Here is an 18,262-nt window from a genome sequence, read left to right on the forward strand (position 1 = left end):
ACCTGGGCTCTGTCCCGGCGTCTGTCTTGTCCTTGGGTTTCTCTGCTGTCCTCGTTCACGTCTCTGTCCACATGTCAATGTGTTAAAACCCAAGTGGGTTCTGTTTCTCCCTTCTGGATTTTAAATAAATATTTAAAACTGAGGCAATGGAATGACGCTCCTGTGGCTGTGTGCTTCTTGAAGAGACTGGAGGGAAGTTTCTGGCATGGCTGAGGGTTGGAGGAGGTGTGGAGGGGTGGTGGGGTGCCCTGTTTATGCAGCTTCTCCAAAAGGAGAGGGGACAGGGAGAGATATGGTGCCTTAGAGTGAGAGGGCCTAAAAATGAGGGAGTCGGGTCCTGCAGGGTCCCACTGGTGTCTTCGGGCTGCTGTAACAGTACCACAACCCTGGTGCCTTAGAAGAGCAGAAAGGGGCTTGAGGTTCAGCCGCCGTCATGAACAACACTGTAACTATCCGAACCAGGAAGTTCATGAGCAACTGGCTGCTTCAGGGGAAAGGCATGGTCATCAACATGCTTCACCCTGAAAAGACAACAGTACCTAAACCAGAAAATGTGGGAAACTGGCCAAAACATACAAGACCACACCAGATGTCATCTTTGTGTTTGAATTCAGAACCCATTTTGGTGGTGGCCAGATGATGGTGTTGGAGAAGGCTCTTGAGTCTCTCTTGGCTTTGGCATGATTTACGATTCCTTGGATTATGTGAAGAAGAACGAGTCCAAACAAAGCATTGAGAGACATGGCCTGTATGAGAAGAAAAAGACCTCAAGGAAACAGCAGAAGGAACTCAAGAACAGAATGAAGAAAGTTCAGTTCAGTCGCACAGTCGTGTCTGACTCTTTGCGACCCCATGGACTACAGCATGCCAGACCTCCCTGTCCATCACCAACTCCCGGAGTTTACCCAAACTCAAGTCCGTTGAGTCAGTGATGCCATCCAACCATCTCATCCTCTGTCATCCCCTTCTTCTCCTGCCTTCAATGTTTCCCAGCATCAGGGTCTTTGCAAATGAGTCAGTTCTTCGCACCAGGTGGCCAAAGTATTGGAGTTTCAGTTTTAGCATCAGTCTTTCCAATGAATATTCAGGACTGATTTCCTTTAGTATGGACAGATTGAATCTCCTTGCAGTCCAAGGGACTCTCAAGAGTCTTCTCCAACACTGCAGTTCAAAAACATCAATTCTTTGGCGCTCAGCTTTCTTTATAGTCCAACTCTTACCTCCATACATGACTACTGGAAAAAAATATGCTGTCTAGGTTGGTCATAGCTTTTCTTCCAAGGAGCAAGCGTTTTTTAATTTCATGGCTGCAGTCACCATCTGCAGTGATTTTGGAGCCCCCCAGAATAAAGTCTCTCACTATTTCCACTGTTTCCCCATCCATTTTCCATGAAGTGATGGGACCGGATGCTATGATCTTAGTTTTCTAAATGTTGAGTTTTAAGCCAACTTTTTTACTCTCCTCTTTCACTTTCATCAAGAGGCTTTTTAGTTCTTTGTTGCTTTCTGCCCTAAGGGTGGTGTCATCTGCATGTCTGAGGTTACTGATATTTCTCCTGGCAGTCTTGATTCCATCCTGTGCTTCATCCAGCCCAGCATTTCTCATGATGTACTCTGCATATAAGTTAAACAAGCAGGATGACAATATACAGCTTTGCTGTACTCCTTTCCTAATTTGGAACCAATCTGTTGTTCCATATCCAGTTCTAACTGTTGCATCTTGACCTGCATACAGATTTCTCAAGAGGCAGGTCAGGTGGTCTGGTATTCCCATCTCTTTCAGAATTTTCCATAGTTTATTGTGATCCACACAGTCAAAGGCTTTGGCATAGTCAATAAAGCAGAAGTAGATGCTTTTCTGGAACTCTCTTGCTTTTTTGATGATCCAGCGGATGTTGGCAATTTGCTCTCTGGTTCCTCTGCCTTTTCTAAATCCAGCTTGAACATCTGGAAGTTCACGACTCACGTACTGTTGAAGCATGCCCCTGGAAAACCTCTATGGATATTTTGTGTAAATGGAATCTTAGTGGTATCTGACCTTTTGTGAATGAATGCTTTCATGCAACATAATGTTTTCAAGTTTCATCCTTACAGCATGGATCGAGACTTCATTCTTTTTCACAGCTGCAGAGTATTTCCTTGTGTGGATAGACCAAATTCTGTTTATTCATTCATCCGTTGATAACCTGTGGGTTGTTTCCACCTTTTGGTGATTGCTAGTAGTGCTTCAATGTGAACATTCTTACCTGTGAGATTCTTGAGAGAAGCCCTCGCAGCACCTGCTTTGGAAGAAGCGAGTAAGAACCTGGCAGATAGAGTTAGCCAAAGTCAGTGAATAAATATACAGGACACACAGATAAATTTGAATTCCAGATAAACAGTAAGTATGTTTTTAGCATAAGTATGTCCCAGTCAGGACTTCCCAGGTGGTTCTAGTGGTGAAGAATCCTCCTGTCAATGCAGGAGGCACAAGAGATGAGAGTTCAATCCCTGGCTCAGGAAGGTCCCTTGGAGTTGGAAATGGCAACCTGTTCCAGTACTCTTGCCTGGAAAATTCCATAAACAGAGGAGCCTAACGGGTTACAGTCCATGGGGTCCCAAAGAGTCAGACACGACTAAGTGACTGAGCACACAGACGCACATGCACACACACACACGTCCCATTCAGTATTTGGGACATACTTATACCTGCCAGAGCTGAAACCCGTGTCTCCTGACTCAGTTCAGAGTACTTTCTTCTTTAGCTTGTTCCTCCTTTCCTGGGATGTTGGAGAAATCAGAACATTTCTGCCCTTCTCATTTACAAGACAGAACAAATCACGAGAAGTTGAGCTCATATCCAGGATTTTATGTTTTAAAGACTAGCTGTAAGGTTCTAGGTCATCAGTCCACAGCTGGGTCTTCCCTACCCTCCCCATCCTGGCATCTATCCCAGACTGTGAGCCCCTGGAGTCACTGTCCTGCGGTAACTCTAAGACTTCCATCCACGGAGCCCAGGATTTGTGGTCTGGAAGGGCTTGGAGATCTTCACATCCTAGATACACTCTCCTGTTTGACAAAGAGGTACCCCATGATTCAGTTAAATTGACATAAAATGAATCATCACAGGCTAAGGCTCAGAGAGAATGAATAGAGGTTAGCCAGACAGGGAAAGGCATTGGGAGGAGAGGGAACAGTTGAGGCCTGGAAGTAAAGAAGCACTGCGTATCCGGGCAGTAGCAAGGGGTCCCAGGTGGCACTAGTGGTAAAGAACCTGCTTGCCCATGCAGAAGACATAAAAGACACAGGTTCGATCCCAGGGTCGGGAAGATCCCCTGGAGGAGTGCTTGGCAACCCACTCCAGTATTCTTGCCTGGAGAATCCCATGAACAGAGGAGTCTGGAGGGCTACAGTCCATAGGGTCGCAGAGAGTCAGACACGACTGAAGCGACTTAGCACGCTTGCATGCAAGTAATTCAAAGTGGTACCAGAGGGTCAGGGGAAGCCTGGGGTATTGGGTTGGGAATAGGACAAGCCGCAGGTTTGTACAGGAGAGCAGGGTTTGCGTTGTCCAGATGGAGTCTGTGCTGTGATGGGGCACTCAAGCGGAGCTGTCCAGGGGCAACTGACCGAACTGAGAGGACAGGTCAGAGGGGTGCAACCTAGTCTGTGTTCCAGAGAGTCATCAGCCGTGAAGACTCAAAAGGTGAGAGAGGCAGGAAGAAGGGCCAGAGGGAAAAGAGGAGTTATGCTAAAGCTACGCTGCTCAGCACCCTCGGCACAGGCTCTCTCCCAGGAGGCCTCTGTGACCTGACTGGGGAAGCCAGTGAAACAGGGCCAGCTTGTTCCCAGCAAGGGCAGGTAGAAAGTGTCAGGGACAGAAGACAGCTCTTCCTGACACAGCTAAGGAGGACAGCCCCAGGGGAAAGCCCAGGCCTGCGTTCACTCTGTCCCCAGCGAATCAAGGACTGCCATATCTCACAATGACCAGCAGCCTGGTGCTGGGTGAGAGAGGGATGGGAGAGAAGTGGGGGAGGCTGGCAGGTGGATTGCAGTCTCAGCTTCCTGACTGTCACGTGGCCCTGGGCAAGTCATTCTCTCTGGGCCTCCGTTTTTCCCCAGCAAACAGGGGGTGACATGTCTTTCCCTACTTGCAAACCACAGACCAGCTGATTGTTCTATTAATACAATAGTTGGATAAACCAGGTGAAATGAAATGATATTCAACTTTTTTTTTTATCTCCAAAGTCCACAATTTTCATATGGTTCAACCCCTAATAACACCTTTCAAAATAACAGTGGTTACACTTTCTTGCACACTTTCTGTGAACCAGGAGCCATGTGGAACGTGACCCGTGTTCACCTCACGCACTGTCTCAGAGACACGCGTTATTGCCCTGGCTCTTCCAATGAGGGAACTAAAGTCCAAAGAGGTTACATAAGTTGCACAAGATAACAAAACAGGATCTGGACTTAGGCAAATATTTTGGGGGTATTTCGTTAGTCCAGATACAAAGTTCTTAATTCAGACTGTTTGCTTTGCTGGTGTATTCTTGTGGTGGCTTGTGCAGAAGATCATGTATTCGCTGTCAGACACAGAGCTCAGCCGTGGCTTGTATAAAATGGCCAGAAATACATATAAGGTGGTTTTCTTAGGAAGTGAATCATTTCAGAGTGGTGCCTTTCCCTGGTTATTGAAACCTCACCTTTTCACCATGTCATCTTAACCCTCTGTGTGTATGTTAGTCACTAAGTTGTGTTCGGCTCTTTGCGACCCCATGGACTGTAGCCTCCAGGCTCCTCTGTCCATGGGATTTTCCAGGCAAGAATACTGACGTGAATTGCCAGTTTCTTCTCCAGGGCATCTTCCTGACCCAGGTCACTCGTTTTTCTCATGTATCTAATGCGGGGTGAGAAGCTATTTTGTGAATCTGATAGAGACATATTTTTGCATGTTGGTATCTTGAGAAGGGGCATGTAACTTGCTATCAGCTGAAATATTTATATAATGCAGGAGTCTGTCTTTCCTTCCTCACCACCCCACTTCTCATTAAACAGATGGTGATGATCACTATAATAGGAGAACCCTTAGAAGCAAGTTTGTTTCATCTAATATTTAGTTCATCTAAATGTGAACAGATTGAATGCACATAACAATCCAATGAGTAGAATTTATTACTATTATTCCCACTTTACAGCTAGGGAAATTGAGATAAGAGAAGTTAGATAACTTGCCTAAGGTCAGGCAGTAAGCAAGTGGTAAAACTAGGACATCTGGTCCCATAACTTCATGGCAAATAGAAGGGGAAAATTTGGAAGCAGTGACAGATTTCCTCTTCCTGGGCTCTGAAATCACTGTGGTTGGTGACTGCTGCCATGAAATTAGAAGATGGTTGCTTCTTCTCAGGAAAGCTATGACAAACCTAGACAGTGTGTTAAAAGCAAAGACATCACTTTGCCAACAAAGGTCAAGGCTGTGGTCTTCTCAGTAGTCAGGTATGAATGTGAGAGCTGGACAGTAAAGAAGGCTGAGCGCCAAAGAAATGATGCTTTCAAACTGTGTGCTGGAGAAGATTCTTGAGAATCCCTTGGACAGCAAGATGAAACCAGTCAATCTTAAAGGATCAACCCCGAATACTCTTTGGAAGGACTGATGCTGAAGCTGAAGCTCCAGTAGTTTGGCCACCTGATGCAAACAACTAACTCACTGGAAAAGACCCTGAAGCTGGGAAACATTGAAGACAGAAGGAGAAGTGGGCGACAGAGGATGAGATGGCTGTATGACATCACTGATTCAGTGGACATGAACTTGGGCAAACGCCGGGAGATAATGAGGGCTGGGAAAGCCTGGTAGGCTACAGTCCATGGGGTCACAAAGAGTCAGACAGACATGACTTAGCAATTGAACAACAAAACCAGGACAACTCCTTTACCAGCACCCTACCCTGCTCTGATTGCTTTGCTCTCTCTTTCCTGCCAAACTTCTCTTGACATTGTGCCAGGGACAGATGGAAGGGCAGGCTGAGGAGGGCTGCTGAAGACCTCAGTTCATGGAGATTCCAAACCATCCTTGAAATGTATTAATAAAAAGGTGGAGAAAATTGTACTGTGTGAGGGTGAGTGCTGGGTGTGCTTGGAGAAACTACTTGGATGGCCTCTTGGGAGGAGAGTGAGACACACCCCCGCCTGCCACAAGGGGCAGCCTCGGGGTGAGAAGGGTGAGGACCACTCACCCCTTCCCAGGGGATGCACTCCACTTACTCCCTGGAAGGGAAACTTTCATTTTTCTCTCCTCTGTTCACATACTTCTGGCCACAAAGTGTGTGGACTTTCTCCCACACCAAGCAATTCTCTGACTTTCCAGACACCAACTGTGCATACTTAGTCACTCAGTCGTGTCCGACTCTTGGCAACCCCATGGGCTGTAGCCCACCAGACTCCTCTGTCCATGGGATTCTCCAGGCAAGGATACTGGAGTGGGTGGCCATGTCCTTCTCCAGGAGATCTTCCTGACCCAGGGATTGAACCCGTGTCCCCTGAGTTTCCTGCACTGGCAGGTGGGTTCTTTACCACTGTACACTTGGGAAGCCCAAGACACCAACTGGGTATCCTACAATTCAGTTCCATTCTGATACTGTTATGGAACCAAACTTGGGTCTACTTGCCATATACACAGCAAAGCCAGTCTACTGACGCTGGGTTGTGGTGAAGCAAAGTCCAGCATTTATTGCAGGCACCAAGCGGGAGGAACGGGCAACTCACGCTCAAAAGACTAGAACTTCCCAACGCCGTTCAGCAAGGGTTTTAAAAGAAAGTGTTAGGGGAGAGGGTCCTAGGATGCGAGATCAGTTCGTGGACCTTCTTCTGACTTGGTGGTGGTGGGCTAACAGGGGGATATTTCAGAAATCTTGCTCATCAACTTCTGGTTTCAACTAGTCTAGGGTCTACATGCTTGTGGTCAGCATGTCGTCCCCACCCTCCACCAGGGTACAGGTCTTAGTTTCTGCAGAACAACTCAAAGATAACCATCAGATTGCTATTTAAATCCCTTCCGGAGGGACTAGGAGTCCTGTGTCTATATTGTCCTACTTATTGACTGCTTAAGCCTGCTCTTTGGAACTCAAGGAAAGGCTTAGAAAGGTGCAAAGAACTTGCAGGGTCCTGCTCAGTTTCAATCTCCCCTTTTCTTTGATACCCCTCTATTGTGAGGGAAACAGGGGTTGAACAAGAAAGGAAATAAAAGTTTGGATAGATAGATTCATCATAAACTCAGTAAGGACACTTGGATTTAGGGGGACTTGGTTTCAACACTAATCAGGCTGAGCATCAAATCCTGCAGGTTAAGGGCTCAGGCCCACAAGACTGTCCCCATTGCAATGGCAATCACAAGTCCAGGTTGTCCCCTGTGCGTCCAACTCACCAGCTCTAAATCACAGACTCCCATAACCCCTTCTTGGGGTTTGAACATTTATTAGAACAGCTCACAGAATTCAGAAGATCATTTACTTACCAGATTACCAGTTTAGTAGAAAAGGATACAATTCAGGAATAGTCAGATAGCAGTGATGCCCAGGGCAAGATATGTGGGAAAGAGCACAGGACTTCCATGCCTTCTTTGGATTGGCCACCTACCCAGCACCTCCACGTGTCCCAACTCCGACTTCACTGAAAGCACCCTTACCTGGGCATGGCTGATTAAATCATTGTTCGTCATTAGTGACCAAGTCCATCTCTAGCACCCAGTTCCCTTCCCAGAGATGAGGGGGTGGAGCTGAAATTTTCAACCCTCTAATCACAAAGTCGGTCCCCATTCTGAGGGTATCCAGGAGCCCCCAGCCCAGGGACATCTCATTAGTCTACAAAAAGACAAGTATCACTTTGGACATCCCAGGAGTTGTTATGACCTGTGTTACCAGAAATGGAGGTAGAGATCAAGCATATGTTTCTTATTACAGTCAGTCCCCTACATACAAATGAGGTCTGTTCAGAGTGTGCCTTTGTAACTCTGGTATATTCGTAAGTCCAACAAAGTGAGCCTAGGTACTCAGCTAACACAATTGGCTGTATAGTACTGTACTGTAGTAGGTTTACATTACTTTTCACACAAATAATACATAAAAAAACAAACACAAAAAATAAAGGAAACGTTTTTAATCTTACAGCACAGTATCTTGAAAAGTACAGTAATACAGTACAGCAGCTGGCATACAGGGGCTGGCGTCGAGTGAACAGCCAAGAGTTACTGACTGGAGGGGTGAGAAGAGGTGGGAGATGGCAGAGCTGAAGAATCTTAGGAGATGGAGGGCAAGCTGCAATTTCACGCCTGATGCTGATGGAACACACGTTCACAACTTGCAGGTTCGTATGCAGGGCACTTACTGTATATCACACTCACTGTCTATGGTTCTGCTTCAGGAGGCATGCAGGTTAGGCTAGAGCTGAATTGCTCTGGGCAAAAGAAAGACCGCGTCCTGCTGTTTACTGTCCCTCCCTGTTCACCCTTCGCCCACACAGGGAGCGACCCTAGCATTTCTGTGCACGAACAAATGAAGGCCCACAGACCACTGTTCTAAATAACTAAACATTATACATCAAAAGCTTTCAAATAAAGCTGACTCTTTAAAATTAACATTTGGGAAATTTAATCAATGGATTAAGGTTTGTTCAAAAGTTTATAAAGCTATAAATCATTCACCATGCTAGCATTCAACCTCGAGCTGCTGATGCCAAGAATCAGATCCATGCCTAACATGTGTTCAGATCAGATCAGTCGCTCAGTCATGTCCGACTCTTTGCGACCCCATGAACCGCAGCACACCAGGCCTCCCTGTCCATCACCAACTCCCGGAGTTCACTCAAACTCACATCCATTGAGTCGGTGATGCCATCCAGCCATCTCATCCTCTGTCATCCCCTTTTCCTCCTGCCCCCAATCCCTCCCAGCATCAGAGTCTTTTCCAGTGAGTTAACACTTCACATGAGGTGGCCAAAGTACTGGAGTTTCAGCTTTAGCATCAGTCCTGTGTTACATCTACCTATACATGAATTTAAGAGGAACATGAATGATTTCACATTACAAAATATTTCTTGGCTACTACATGCAACTGTTGCAAATATTGCCTAGTTCTAATTTAGGAGGGCCTCCCCAGCCACAGGTTGCAAAAAAAAAAAAGGATTTCTCATTATTATTGGGAGGCAAGGGCTAATGTGGTAAGAAAGTATGGCCTTTATGTAGAGAGGGAAGAATGAGAAAGTTAATTAATCTGTCTTTTTCTGTAGTCAGATCCAAGCTCATACACCCCACACACAGGGAGGTCAAATGGAGACATCAGAGTCTGGAGCAGAGAAAGCTAATCGAGGAGGTGCCAACACGGAAAATGGAGACTTAGACCTGTCTCAAGTCCATCTGGTTAGCTGGCCGGGGCACAGGGTTTTTAGAGGCAGGAAAGGTGAAAAGGAGAGAGGTGTAGGATGCATGATCAGCTTGTGACTCTTCTTCTGATTGGTTGGTGGGGAGGTAACAGGCGGTTGTTTCAGAAATCTCCATCATCAGCTTTCTGCTTCCAACTAGTCTGGTGTCTGCGTGCTCATGGTCAGGATGTCGTCCCCATCCTCCACCTGGGTACAGGTCTTAGTTTCTGCAAAGCAACTCAAAGATAAAAACATCAAATTGTTATCTACATCCCTTCCGGAGGACTAGGAGTCCTGTGTCCTTGTTGTCCTAATCATTAACTGCTTGAGCCTGCTCTTTGGAACTCAGAGAAGGTCTAGGAGACATAAGCCTTCCTACCACACCCCCCTTTTTTCTTTCTATCAACAAGAAATGGAGTGGGTTTTATTCTCCCTGGGAGGGCCTTGCAGGGTCCTGCTAGGTTTCACTACCTCTAAGTCGACTCAGATCTTCCCTGGACTCGGAAGTGCATCAGCAGCCTCCATCACTCTGAACCCATCACATGCTCCAGCCACACAGACCGTCCTAATCCTACTGCTATCTCCCGCGTCAGCAGTAGCATCACCTTCAAAACCTCAGGATGTTTGGGACGAGCACGTGGTGTTTCAAGGAGAGAGTACAAGATGGGAAGACTTGTTCCCCTGGGCTCTGAACATGGTTGGCTGTGACAAAAGGCACTTAGGGTTATGGGTCACCCTGCGCCAGTACCAGGCGGCAGACCCCAAGTGACAGAGGTGCTTGTGTGTTGTTGCGTGAACTTGCGTGTGTGTGTCCATGTGTGTGTGATATGTGGGGACCTGGAAAGATCTGGGCTCCAGGTGAGAACCTCACTAGCCCCGTCTGATGGTAGCAGTGTGCCCACATGGCGTTCAGCATGTCCTTACATAGTGTCTTGAAACTGCCCACTTCCGTCATCTCTCACCTGGACCACTGCAACTGCCCAGCTGCTATGCCAAGTCCATTCTCCTGTGCTTGTCCTCCCCGTCGTCCCCTGTTCTCACTGCAGACGGTGGGCTCTCTCTAAAGGGCAAATCTGATATTACCCCTCTGCACACACCTCACTTAAAATCTTTCCGTTTCTCCCCAGTGCCCTCAGAGGACACTGCAAACTCCTTGGCCTGGTTTCCATGCTCTGCAGCTTGGGTTCCCACCAAGAGCGCCACTCCCAGCATCAGCCTCCATGCCTCTGACCCCATCACAGGCTCCAGTCACACAGACTGTCTCGATCCTTCTTGCATCAGCCTCTCCCTTACCTGTGCTGTTCCCTCCTGAAGCGCTCTAATCGTGTTTGCAAGAATCCAGTTAGAGCAGTGCAAGGTCAAGACACTAACGGAGCTGATAAAATAGAGAAAGAAGGGAAACTCTAGTTCCGACAAGGGCGTCGGGGGAGAGACTCGTTTCTGCACTGCCGTATCGGCGCAGCATTAAAGGCTGTTAGTGCTTTTTGATTTGTCGTGGTTTTGCTTTCTCTCTTTTTGGGGGGACTTTTTTTTTTTTAATTTAAATCAACTTAATTGAGGTATACTAGGCATACAATAAGGGCTTCCGCAGTGGCTCTGTGGTAAAAGAAACCCCCTGCAATGCAGGAGTCACTGGAGACGCGGGTTCGATCCCTGAGTGAGGAAGATCCCCTGGAGGAGGGCATGGCAACCCACTCCAGCATTCTTGCCTGGAGAATCGCATAGACAGAGGAACGCGGTGGGCTATGTCCATGGGGTCGCAAAGAATCGGACACGACTGAAGCGACTTAGCTTGCACAGCATACGATAAAATTCACACGTTTTCAATTTCCAGCTCAAAGAGTTTCACAAATGTACATATCAACATGTGTGTAACCACCACCAGAATGAAAATATAGAACATGGTCATCTACTTCAAAAAGTTCTCTCACATCCTTGGGTAAATTGCCAAGGCAACCACTGATATGATTTCTACCATTATAATTAGTTTTGACTGTTCTAGAACTTCATATAAGTGGACTCACACAGTCTGTGTGCTGGGTTTTTTTTATGTTTATTTATTTGACTGCACCGAGTGTTAGTTGCAGCAGCTGGGATCTTAATTACAGCATGTGGGATTTTGTGTGGCCTGTGAGCTCGTAATTGAGGCATGTAGGATCTAGTTCCCTGACCAGGGATGGAACCCGGGCCCCTCGTCAGGAGCATGGAGTCTTAGCAACTGGACCACCCGAGAAGTCGAGTCTCTGAGCTGTTCAGTCTAGCTCCTTTCTTTTTTTGGGGGGGGGGCTGCACTGGGTCTTCGTTGCTATTCACGGGCTTTCTCTAGTTGCAGTGAGCAGGGGCTACTCTTCCCTGTGGTGCATGGGCTTCTCACTGTTGCAGAGCGCAAACTCTAGAGCGTGAGCTCGGTAGTTGCGGCACGCGAGCTCACTTGTCCCACTGCATGTGGGATCTTCCTGGACCAGGGACTGAACCTATGTTCCCTGAATTGGCAGGTGGACTCCCAACCACTGGACCATCAGGGAAGCCTGAGTCTGGTTTCTTTCGTTCAGCATGTTTTTGAAATTCATTTACGTTGTTGTATATATCTGTAGTTCATTCTGTTTTTGTTGCTAAGTATTATTCCATTGTATAAAAATAAGTTTGTTTTTCCATTTTCCTTTTGACAGATACCTGAGTTGTTTGTCTTGGGGTTATTTATTTTTATTTATTGGGGGAAGCTTTTAAATATCACTAAAGTCTTGTATTTTTAAAGACATATGCTGTTTTTCTCTTGAAAGAAATTCGGATGGTCTCTGACATATCTTAGAGGAAAAATTACAATCTAAAACATTATAGGCAATTGCATCTCAGTAAAGCTGGGAAAAATAAATAAATAAAATGCTCTAGGTATAAAGAGAGGACATGTTTAGGGAAGTTCGAATCCAGAAAGTGAATGAAAGGTTATTCATCCATTCAAATTACAACTGCTGACTACACTGACACAGGAATAATTATTCAAATGTATGAAATGAATAAGAATACAAAATTGTAAGCCTATCATAATAATATTTTTGGAATCTATTTATACAAATAAAGATTTGACTTCATCACACAGAAATGCAAATGAACAGTGGAATTATTTATTCCATGGTTTATACTGAGTGTCTGCTCCTTGCTGGGCACTGTTCCAGGACTGGGAACATATGGGTAAAAAGAAAGGCAAGCTCCCTGCTCACCCAGCAGGGGGTGGAGAAAACACAGGGACCATTTCCTGTTTTAGATGCTGAGAGGCGGTTTAAGTAGTATCGGATAGGCCAAAATATTCATTCATCTCTTGTAACATCTTATGGAAAGACTCGAGTGAACTTTTTGGCCAACCCAATACATTTGCTTCCCTGATGGCTCAGATGGTAAAGAATCTGCCTGCAGTGTAGGAGACGTGGGTTCGATCCGGGGGTTGGGAAGATCCCCAGGAGGAGGGAATGGTTACCCAACTCCAGTATTCTGGCCTGGAGAATTCCATGGACTGTATAGTCCACGGAGTTGAAAAAAGTCGGGTACGACTGAGCAACTTTCACTTACTCACTCAGTACTGGAAATAGATATTCAACTTAGAGGTCCCTTACTTTTGGAAATGTCCCTGCCTCCAGGATTGAGTTGGGGCCTCTCTGGGTCTTTGTTGTTTCACAGTTGTCCCCACACTCACTTGGGATTGATCCCAGGTTTGTCCACACCTCCTACCCCTAAATCCCTCCCCCACTCATTCCCATATACACCACACTCTCCTGGGAACTCTGTAAGTTGCCTTCAGCACTTGATTTACAGCTGGGTCCTTTAAGAGAGTTGGACTATAAAGAAAGTTGCGTGCCGAAGAATTGATGTTTTTGAACCGTGGTGCTGGAGAAGACTCTTGAGAGTCCCTTGGACTGCAAGGAGCTCCAACCAGTCCATGCGAAAGGAGATCAGTCCTGAATATTCATTGGAGAGACTGATGCTGAAGCTGAAACTCCAATACTTTGGTCACCAGATGCGAAGACTCATTTGAAAAGACCCTGATGCTGGGAAAGATTGAAGGCAGAAAAAGGGGACGACAGAGGATAAGATGGTTGGATGGCATCACCGACTCAATGCACATGAGTTTGAGTAAACTCCGGGAGTTGGTGATGGACAGGGAGGCCTGGCGTGCTGCAGTCCATAGGGTCACAGAGTCAGACATGACTGAGTGACTGAACTGACTGACTGGCCTTTGAGTCTTGGCGCTTAATAGAACAGGAATTGAATGGAAACAGGAGACTTTGTTTACAGGCCCCTCAATCATTATCTAAACACATTAACTCCTCCAGGTTAGGGATCCAAATTAGACCCAGGCTTGCAAGCTTTACCTACAGCTGGCTTTGCAGGAAGGATGGAAGGATTTATGCAAGACATTTCACAAGAGTTTGCTGAACTGTGTCACAGCTGGGTCCTAGGGACCCGCCCACAGCTCCTTTAAAAGTCACTGACGTCTTCCAGCCACCAGTTTGCTTGGCTGCAGGTGTCTCCTGGTCTCAGCATGGCACTGCTTTGGGCCCTCGCTGTCCTGAGCCTCCTTCCCCTGCTGGATGCCCAGAGCCCCGAGTGCACCAACCTGACGACAGCAGCGCCCATTACCAACGCCACCATGGACTGGGTAAGTGCCCGACTCCCTGCACACCGTGGGCAGCTGCTTCCCTCCCTGGGCTTTCCTTTGCCCTCCTGATACCCCCGTTTTCTCTCCTGGAGCCTGGGCTGAAATTCTGACCAGCCTCCAGAGACATTTCTCTGCCTCTAAACTCAGACGTCTCCTTGCAAGGTTCCTCAGCAGGGAACAGCTCTGTCCTAGGTGGGGAGGGACTGCCCAGGGGGTGGGGGGCATTTGAGGAGATACCTGGTTCCCTGAGTGAGCTCTTGTATGATCGCTCCTCATCCGGGGCCCCAGTTTCCTTGTTTGCAAAAACGGGGCAGAGATCTGCTAAGTCTCATCCCTGCTGACTATCAAGGATTTGGCTCCATCACCAATTCCTGGCTTCTCCCCAGCTCTCTGGCAAGTGGTTTTATATCAGCTCCGCTTTCCGAAACCCCGAGTACAATGAGTCGGCTAGAGCAATCCAGGCAGCCTTCTTTTACTTTGAGCCCAGGCACGCGGAGGACAAGCTGATCATCAGAGACTACCAGACCCTGTGAGAGCCCACACCGCCAGCCCCGGCTTCTGGCTTTCCCTCCCAGCTGCAGAAAATCCTTGAGCGAGTCCAGCTTTCCTCCTGGCCTCAGCCTCAGCCTTCCCATCGATGGAATTGTGGGGGGAAGGGGAGGGGACACTGACTCTAATTGTCATTTGACTTGTTGACTGCAATGGGTGGTCGAGCACTTCTCTTTGACCGTCTTACTGTTTTTCTCCCTGCTTCTATCCTGCTGTAGTGCGGACAAGTGTGTCTACAACTGCAGCTACATAAACGTCTATCGTCAGAATGGGACCTTGTCTAAATTTGGTGAGAGCCAGCCTTCAGGTGGAGGGCTGCTGTGTGGAGAGGGGAGATGGTGGGTTGTCCAGCCTCAAGGAGGGAGCCTGGAGGACTTTTTATATCTCTGTGGTCCTAGCACCTGCACACAGCAAATAATCAGTAATAACTGCCAGCATTTTCAAGTTCTTGCTGTGTGCCAGGCACTGTTCAAAATGTTTCGCATTTAATCCCCTTCATACTCACTAACAGCCCTAGGAGGACATCATAGTGATCAGATGGGGAAACAGAGAAACAGAAATGTCAAGGAGTTTCCCTGAGGTCACACAGCTTATAATTAGAACTAGGATTTAAACCCCAGGCTGGCTCCGTCATATATCTCAGGTAATTACTTCATATCTTCTGCGAGCTAAAGGTGGGAGCCTGTATGGGGCAGGCAGTGGCTTCACCCACATCCCATTAACACTGCAAAGAGGGCGCCCAGTAGGAGCCGGGGGAATTGAACAGATGTCACTTTGCAGCCCCGAGGCTCCTGTCTGAGTCTGGTTTCCTCATCTGTAAAATGGGGAGATAAAGGCCTTGACAACCACGGTCCACGTGAGGCTCCTGAGATTGTACACATGGAGGGCACTCGGTGCGGAGCCTGTCACACAGCAGGAGAGAGGGACCAGCGGCCCCAGGGAACCCCTGGCCTTCATGGACTGGCTGTGTGGCCTTGGGCACATCCCTGTTCCTAGCCCATGAGATGGGAACCATTGTGGTTTCCCATGGTCTCACCAGAGTCTTCTCTTTTTCAGAGACAGACAGAGAACACTTTGCTAACCTGCTGCTCAGCAAGCACTTCAGGACCTTCATGCTTGCTGCCTCCTGGAATGGCACAAAGAACGTGGGGGTGTCCTTCTATGGTAGATGTCCCAAACCCCCACTCCACCCAAGCCTCACCCCAGGACCACCACTCCCCAGGCTAGATCCCCAGAGCCCCAGCCCTCCCTGGCCTCCCACTCAGGCCTCCCGCATCCCCACCTGGCCCCTTGCTCCCTCTTGCAGCTGACAAGCCGGAGGTGACCCAGGAGCAGGAGAAAGAGTTCCTAGATGTCATCAAGTGCATAGGCATCCAGGAATCAGAAATCATATACACCGACGAGAAGAAGGTGAGTGCAAGGAGAGGGGTAGCGCTCACCCTGAGGGTGGTCCCACCTTGGGCAGCCTCAAAGGCCTAGAGAGGGAAGCTGTCAGTCAAGGCTGCACAGCGAGACAGGACATCCTGATCAAGCACCGGCTTCTCTGCAGGACCCCCGGGGGATGGATGAGTGTCCAGGAGGGAAAGGTCACTGGGAAATCAGAGAGGATGCCTGGAGTACATTGGGCGGGGGGGACTGGAAAACCTAACAGGAGGGGAAGAGCAGAGCCAAGTTGCAGCAAACGGAAAAGAGACACATTCAGGGGATGACCATTTACAGCCGCTGCCTGCCACACCCCAGGCCTCTAATGCCTGCTTGATGGGCAATAGGTCTTATGGTTTTGGAGTCACCCCAACCGCAAGTCTAGGACCGCTGCCCTGATTTTTGCTCTAACTGAGAATTTTCTGTATCCTCTTAATGCTTTCCTTTAAATCTGTGTTAAATGAAAGGCTTTACTTGGTCTTGTCCAGTGCAATATCTGAAGTCACAGAGCTGATGAGCTGGCTACCCTTTTTTGATATACGTGAAATACTTTCACGATTATTAAAATGAAAACACCTCCATCTGCCTGCCACTGAAGGTCATTTCCCATGACCACCAGTAGCACAAATCACCACCCCCCATTTTTGGGAACCTCAGAAAAGAGCTTATGAATACAGGCACTGGATTTGGTCTTGCGGCCAGCAGCCTACCTCCCCCATCTGCTGGCTGGGGTGACAGGCCCCAGGCCACCCTGAACCTCCCTCTCATCATCTTCAAAACGGGGCGAGGCATCCAGGAGATCAACAGAAGGGCAGACAGGACATGAGGGCTCAGACATGCCAGTTGTTGAGGATTTGAGCCCCTGTTTCAGTGGTGAATAAACTGAGATGTGGGGAGAGGAAATAACCTACCCAAGGTCACCCAGCTGGAGCCCTGCGTGGGCTGGTGCCACAGTCCAGAGCTCATTCCCCTCCGAAGACCCAGAGTCTCTTTCTGGCTGACCCCTCCCCTCACCCCCGCTCCGTGCCCGCTGCCAGGCCTGGCCCGTTGGTCTCCTGAGCTCAGTCGGGCCTGCCTTCTGCCCAGCCCAGGCCACCCTCCCCTGGCCAAGCGCTGTCTTCTCCCACTAGGATGCGTGTGGGCCGCTGGAGAAGCAGCACGAGGAGGAAAGCAAGAAGGAGACGGAAGCGTCCTAGTACCGGGCCAGGATTGTGGGGGCTACGAGGGCCCACCCACAGCCCCTGCTCGCCCTGTGTGACTCAGTTCCCTCGGCTGCATGAGTAAAGTTTGTTTTGGGGTAGTCAGGTTGTCCTTTGCGCGTTCATTCATTCACTCATGTGCCCGCCTGAGTCAACTGAGGTCAGCCCTGGCTGATCAACTGCCCTGAGTCAATCCCTGGTTGGAAGAGCCCTTGCTATAGTCCCCAGCACATGTGCCAGAATGCACAGCTATATGCACTGAGCGCCTTGGGAGCCCAGCACAGGGAAGTTTACTTCTAGTGGGGAAGTCTGGGAAGGCTGCCTGGAAGGAGCACCTGAACCACTCTAGAAAGATTAGCGCTTGATAGCACCTGCTGTTCCCACTGAAGCTAAAGATCTGTTTAAGGAATATTGAGGCAGAGGACTGTGAGCAGGAGGTCAGGTAGACAGAAGGTGGTGAAGACTCAGGAGTGTGGTGCCAAGCACCAGGGTCCTTACTTTATTAATAGATGTCACCCTGGCCATCTGGGGAGGTGAGTTGGGAGGGGCAAGGCAGGAGGCAGGGAGACCAGCTTGGAGTCTTCCGTGAGCATCCTGGAAGAGGCAGGTGCCTGGGCCAGGGCAGGAGCCGGATAGAGGAGGCTCCGAGGACTCGGGGCCATGCCAGAAGGGCTGTGTGTCTCCTTGAGGTGTCCCCACAGTGCCCGCCTGTCACCCAGGAGGAAGAAAGGACACCCAGGGGTAAGGAGGGTCTCTCAAACCCAGACAACTTACATATGTGATTGCAGCTCTCGCCGTGGAGACATGTCCAAGGCAGACCCACTTCGAGGTGTAAAGAGCACTGAGGGTCTGAAGCCAGGAGTTGAGCAGGGAAGGCTGGTGTCTGGAACTTCCCTGGTGGTCCAGCGGCAAGACTCCATGCTCCCAATGCAGGGGGCCTGGGCTCAATCCCTGGTCAGGAAACTGATCCCACGTGCAGCAACAAAGATCTCACGTGTAGCAACTAAGGCCCCGGCGCAACCAAATAAATAAACAGAGAAGCATTAAAAAA

The 18,262-nt window shown here is 48.5% G+C and overlaps 1 protein-coding gene and 1 pseudogene across 1 annotated transcript; both read left to right on the plus strand.

The window, feature by feature from the left end:
- Positions 1-214: 214 nt before the first annotated feature.
- On the plus strand, positions 215-818 carry LOC120863553 (annotated as a pseudogene).
- Positions 819-13,874: 13,056 nt separating this feature from the next.
- On the plus strand, positions 13,875-17,312 carry LOC120867713 (alpha-1-acid glycoprotein). The gene is made up of 6 exons (XM_040246089.1): positions 13,875-14,041; positions 14,428-14,570; positions 14,809-14,879; positions 15,647-15,754; positions 15,897-16,000; positions 17,143-17,312. Exons 1-6 carry the CDS (start codon positions 13,925-13,927, stop codon positions 17,206-17,208), a joined length of 609 nt encoding a protein of 202 aa, XP_040102023.1. The 5' UTR covers positions 13,875-13,924; the 3' UTR covers positions 17,209-17,312.
- The last annotated feature ends 950 nt before the right edge of the window (positions 17,313-18,262 follow it).

The sequence above is a fragment of the Oryx dammah genome, unplaced genomic scaffold (assembly GCF_014754425.2).
Source record: "Oryx dammah isolate SB20612 unplaced genomic scaffold, SCBI_Odam_1.1 HiC_scaffold_1, whole genome shotgun sequence".
Classification (NCBI taxonomy): Eukaryota; Metazoa; Chordata; class Mammalia; order Artiodactyla; family Bovidae; genus Oryx; species Oryx dammah.

Coding starts and splice junctions, on each gene's coding strand:
- LOC120867713 (XM_040246089.1), top strand. CDS start 13,925: ATGGCACTGCTTTGGGCCCTCGCTGTCCTGAGCCTCCTTCCCCTGCTG. Junction 14,042..14,427: donor CCAACGCCACCATGGACTGG/GTAAGTGCCCGA, acceptor GCTTCTCCCCAG/CTCTCTGGCAAGTGGTTTTA. Junction 14,571..14,808: donor ATCAGAGACTACCAGACCCT/GTGAGAGCCCAC, acceptor ATCCTGCTGTAG/TGCGGACAAGTGTGTCTACA.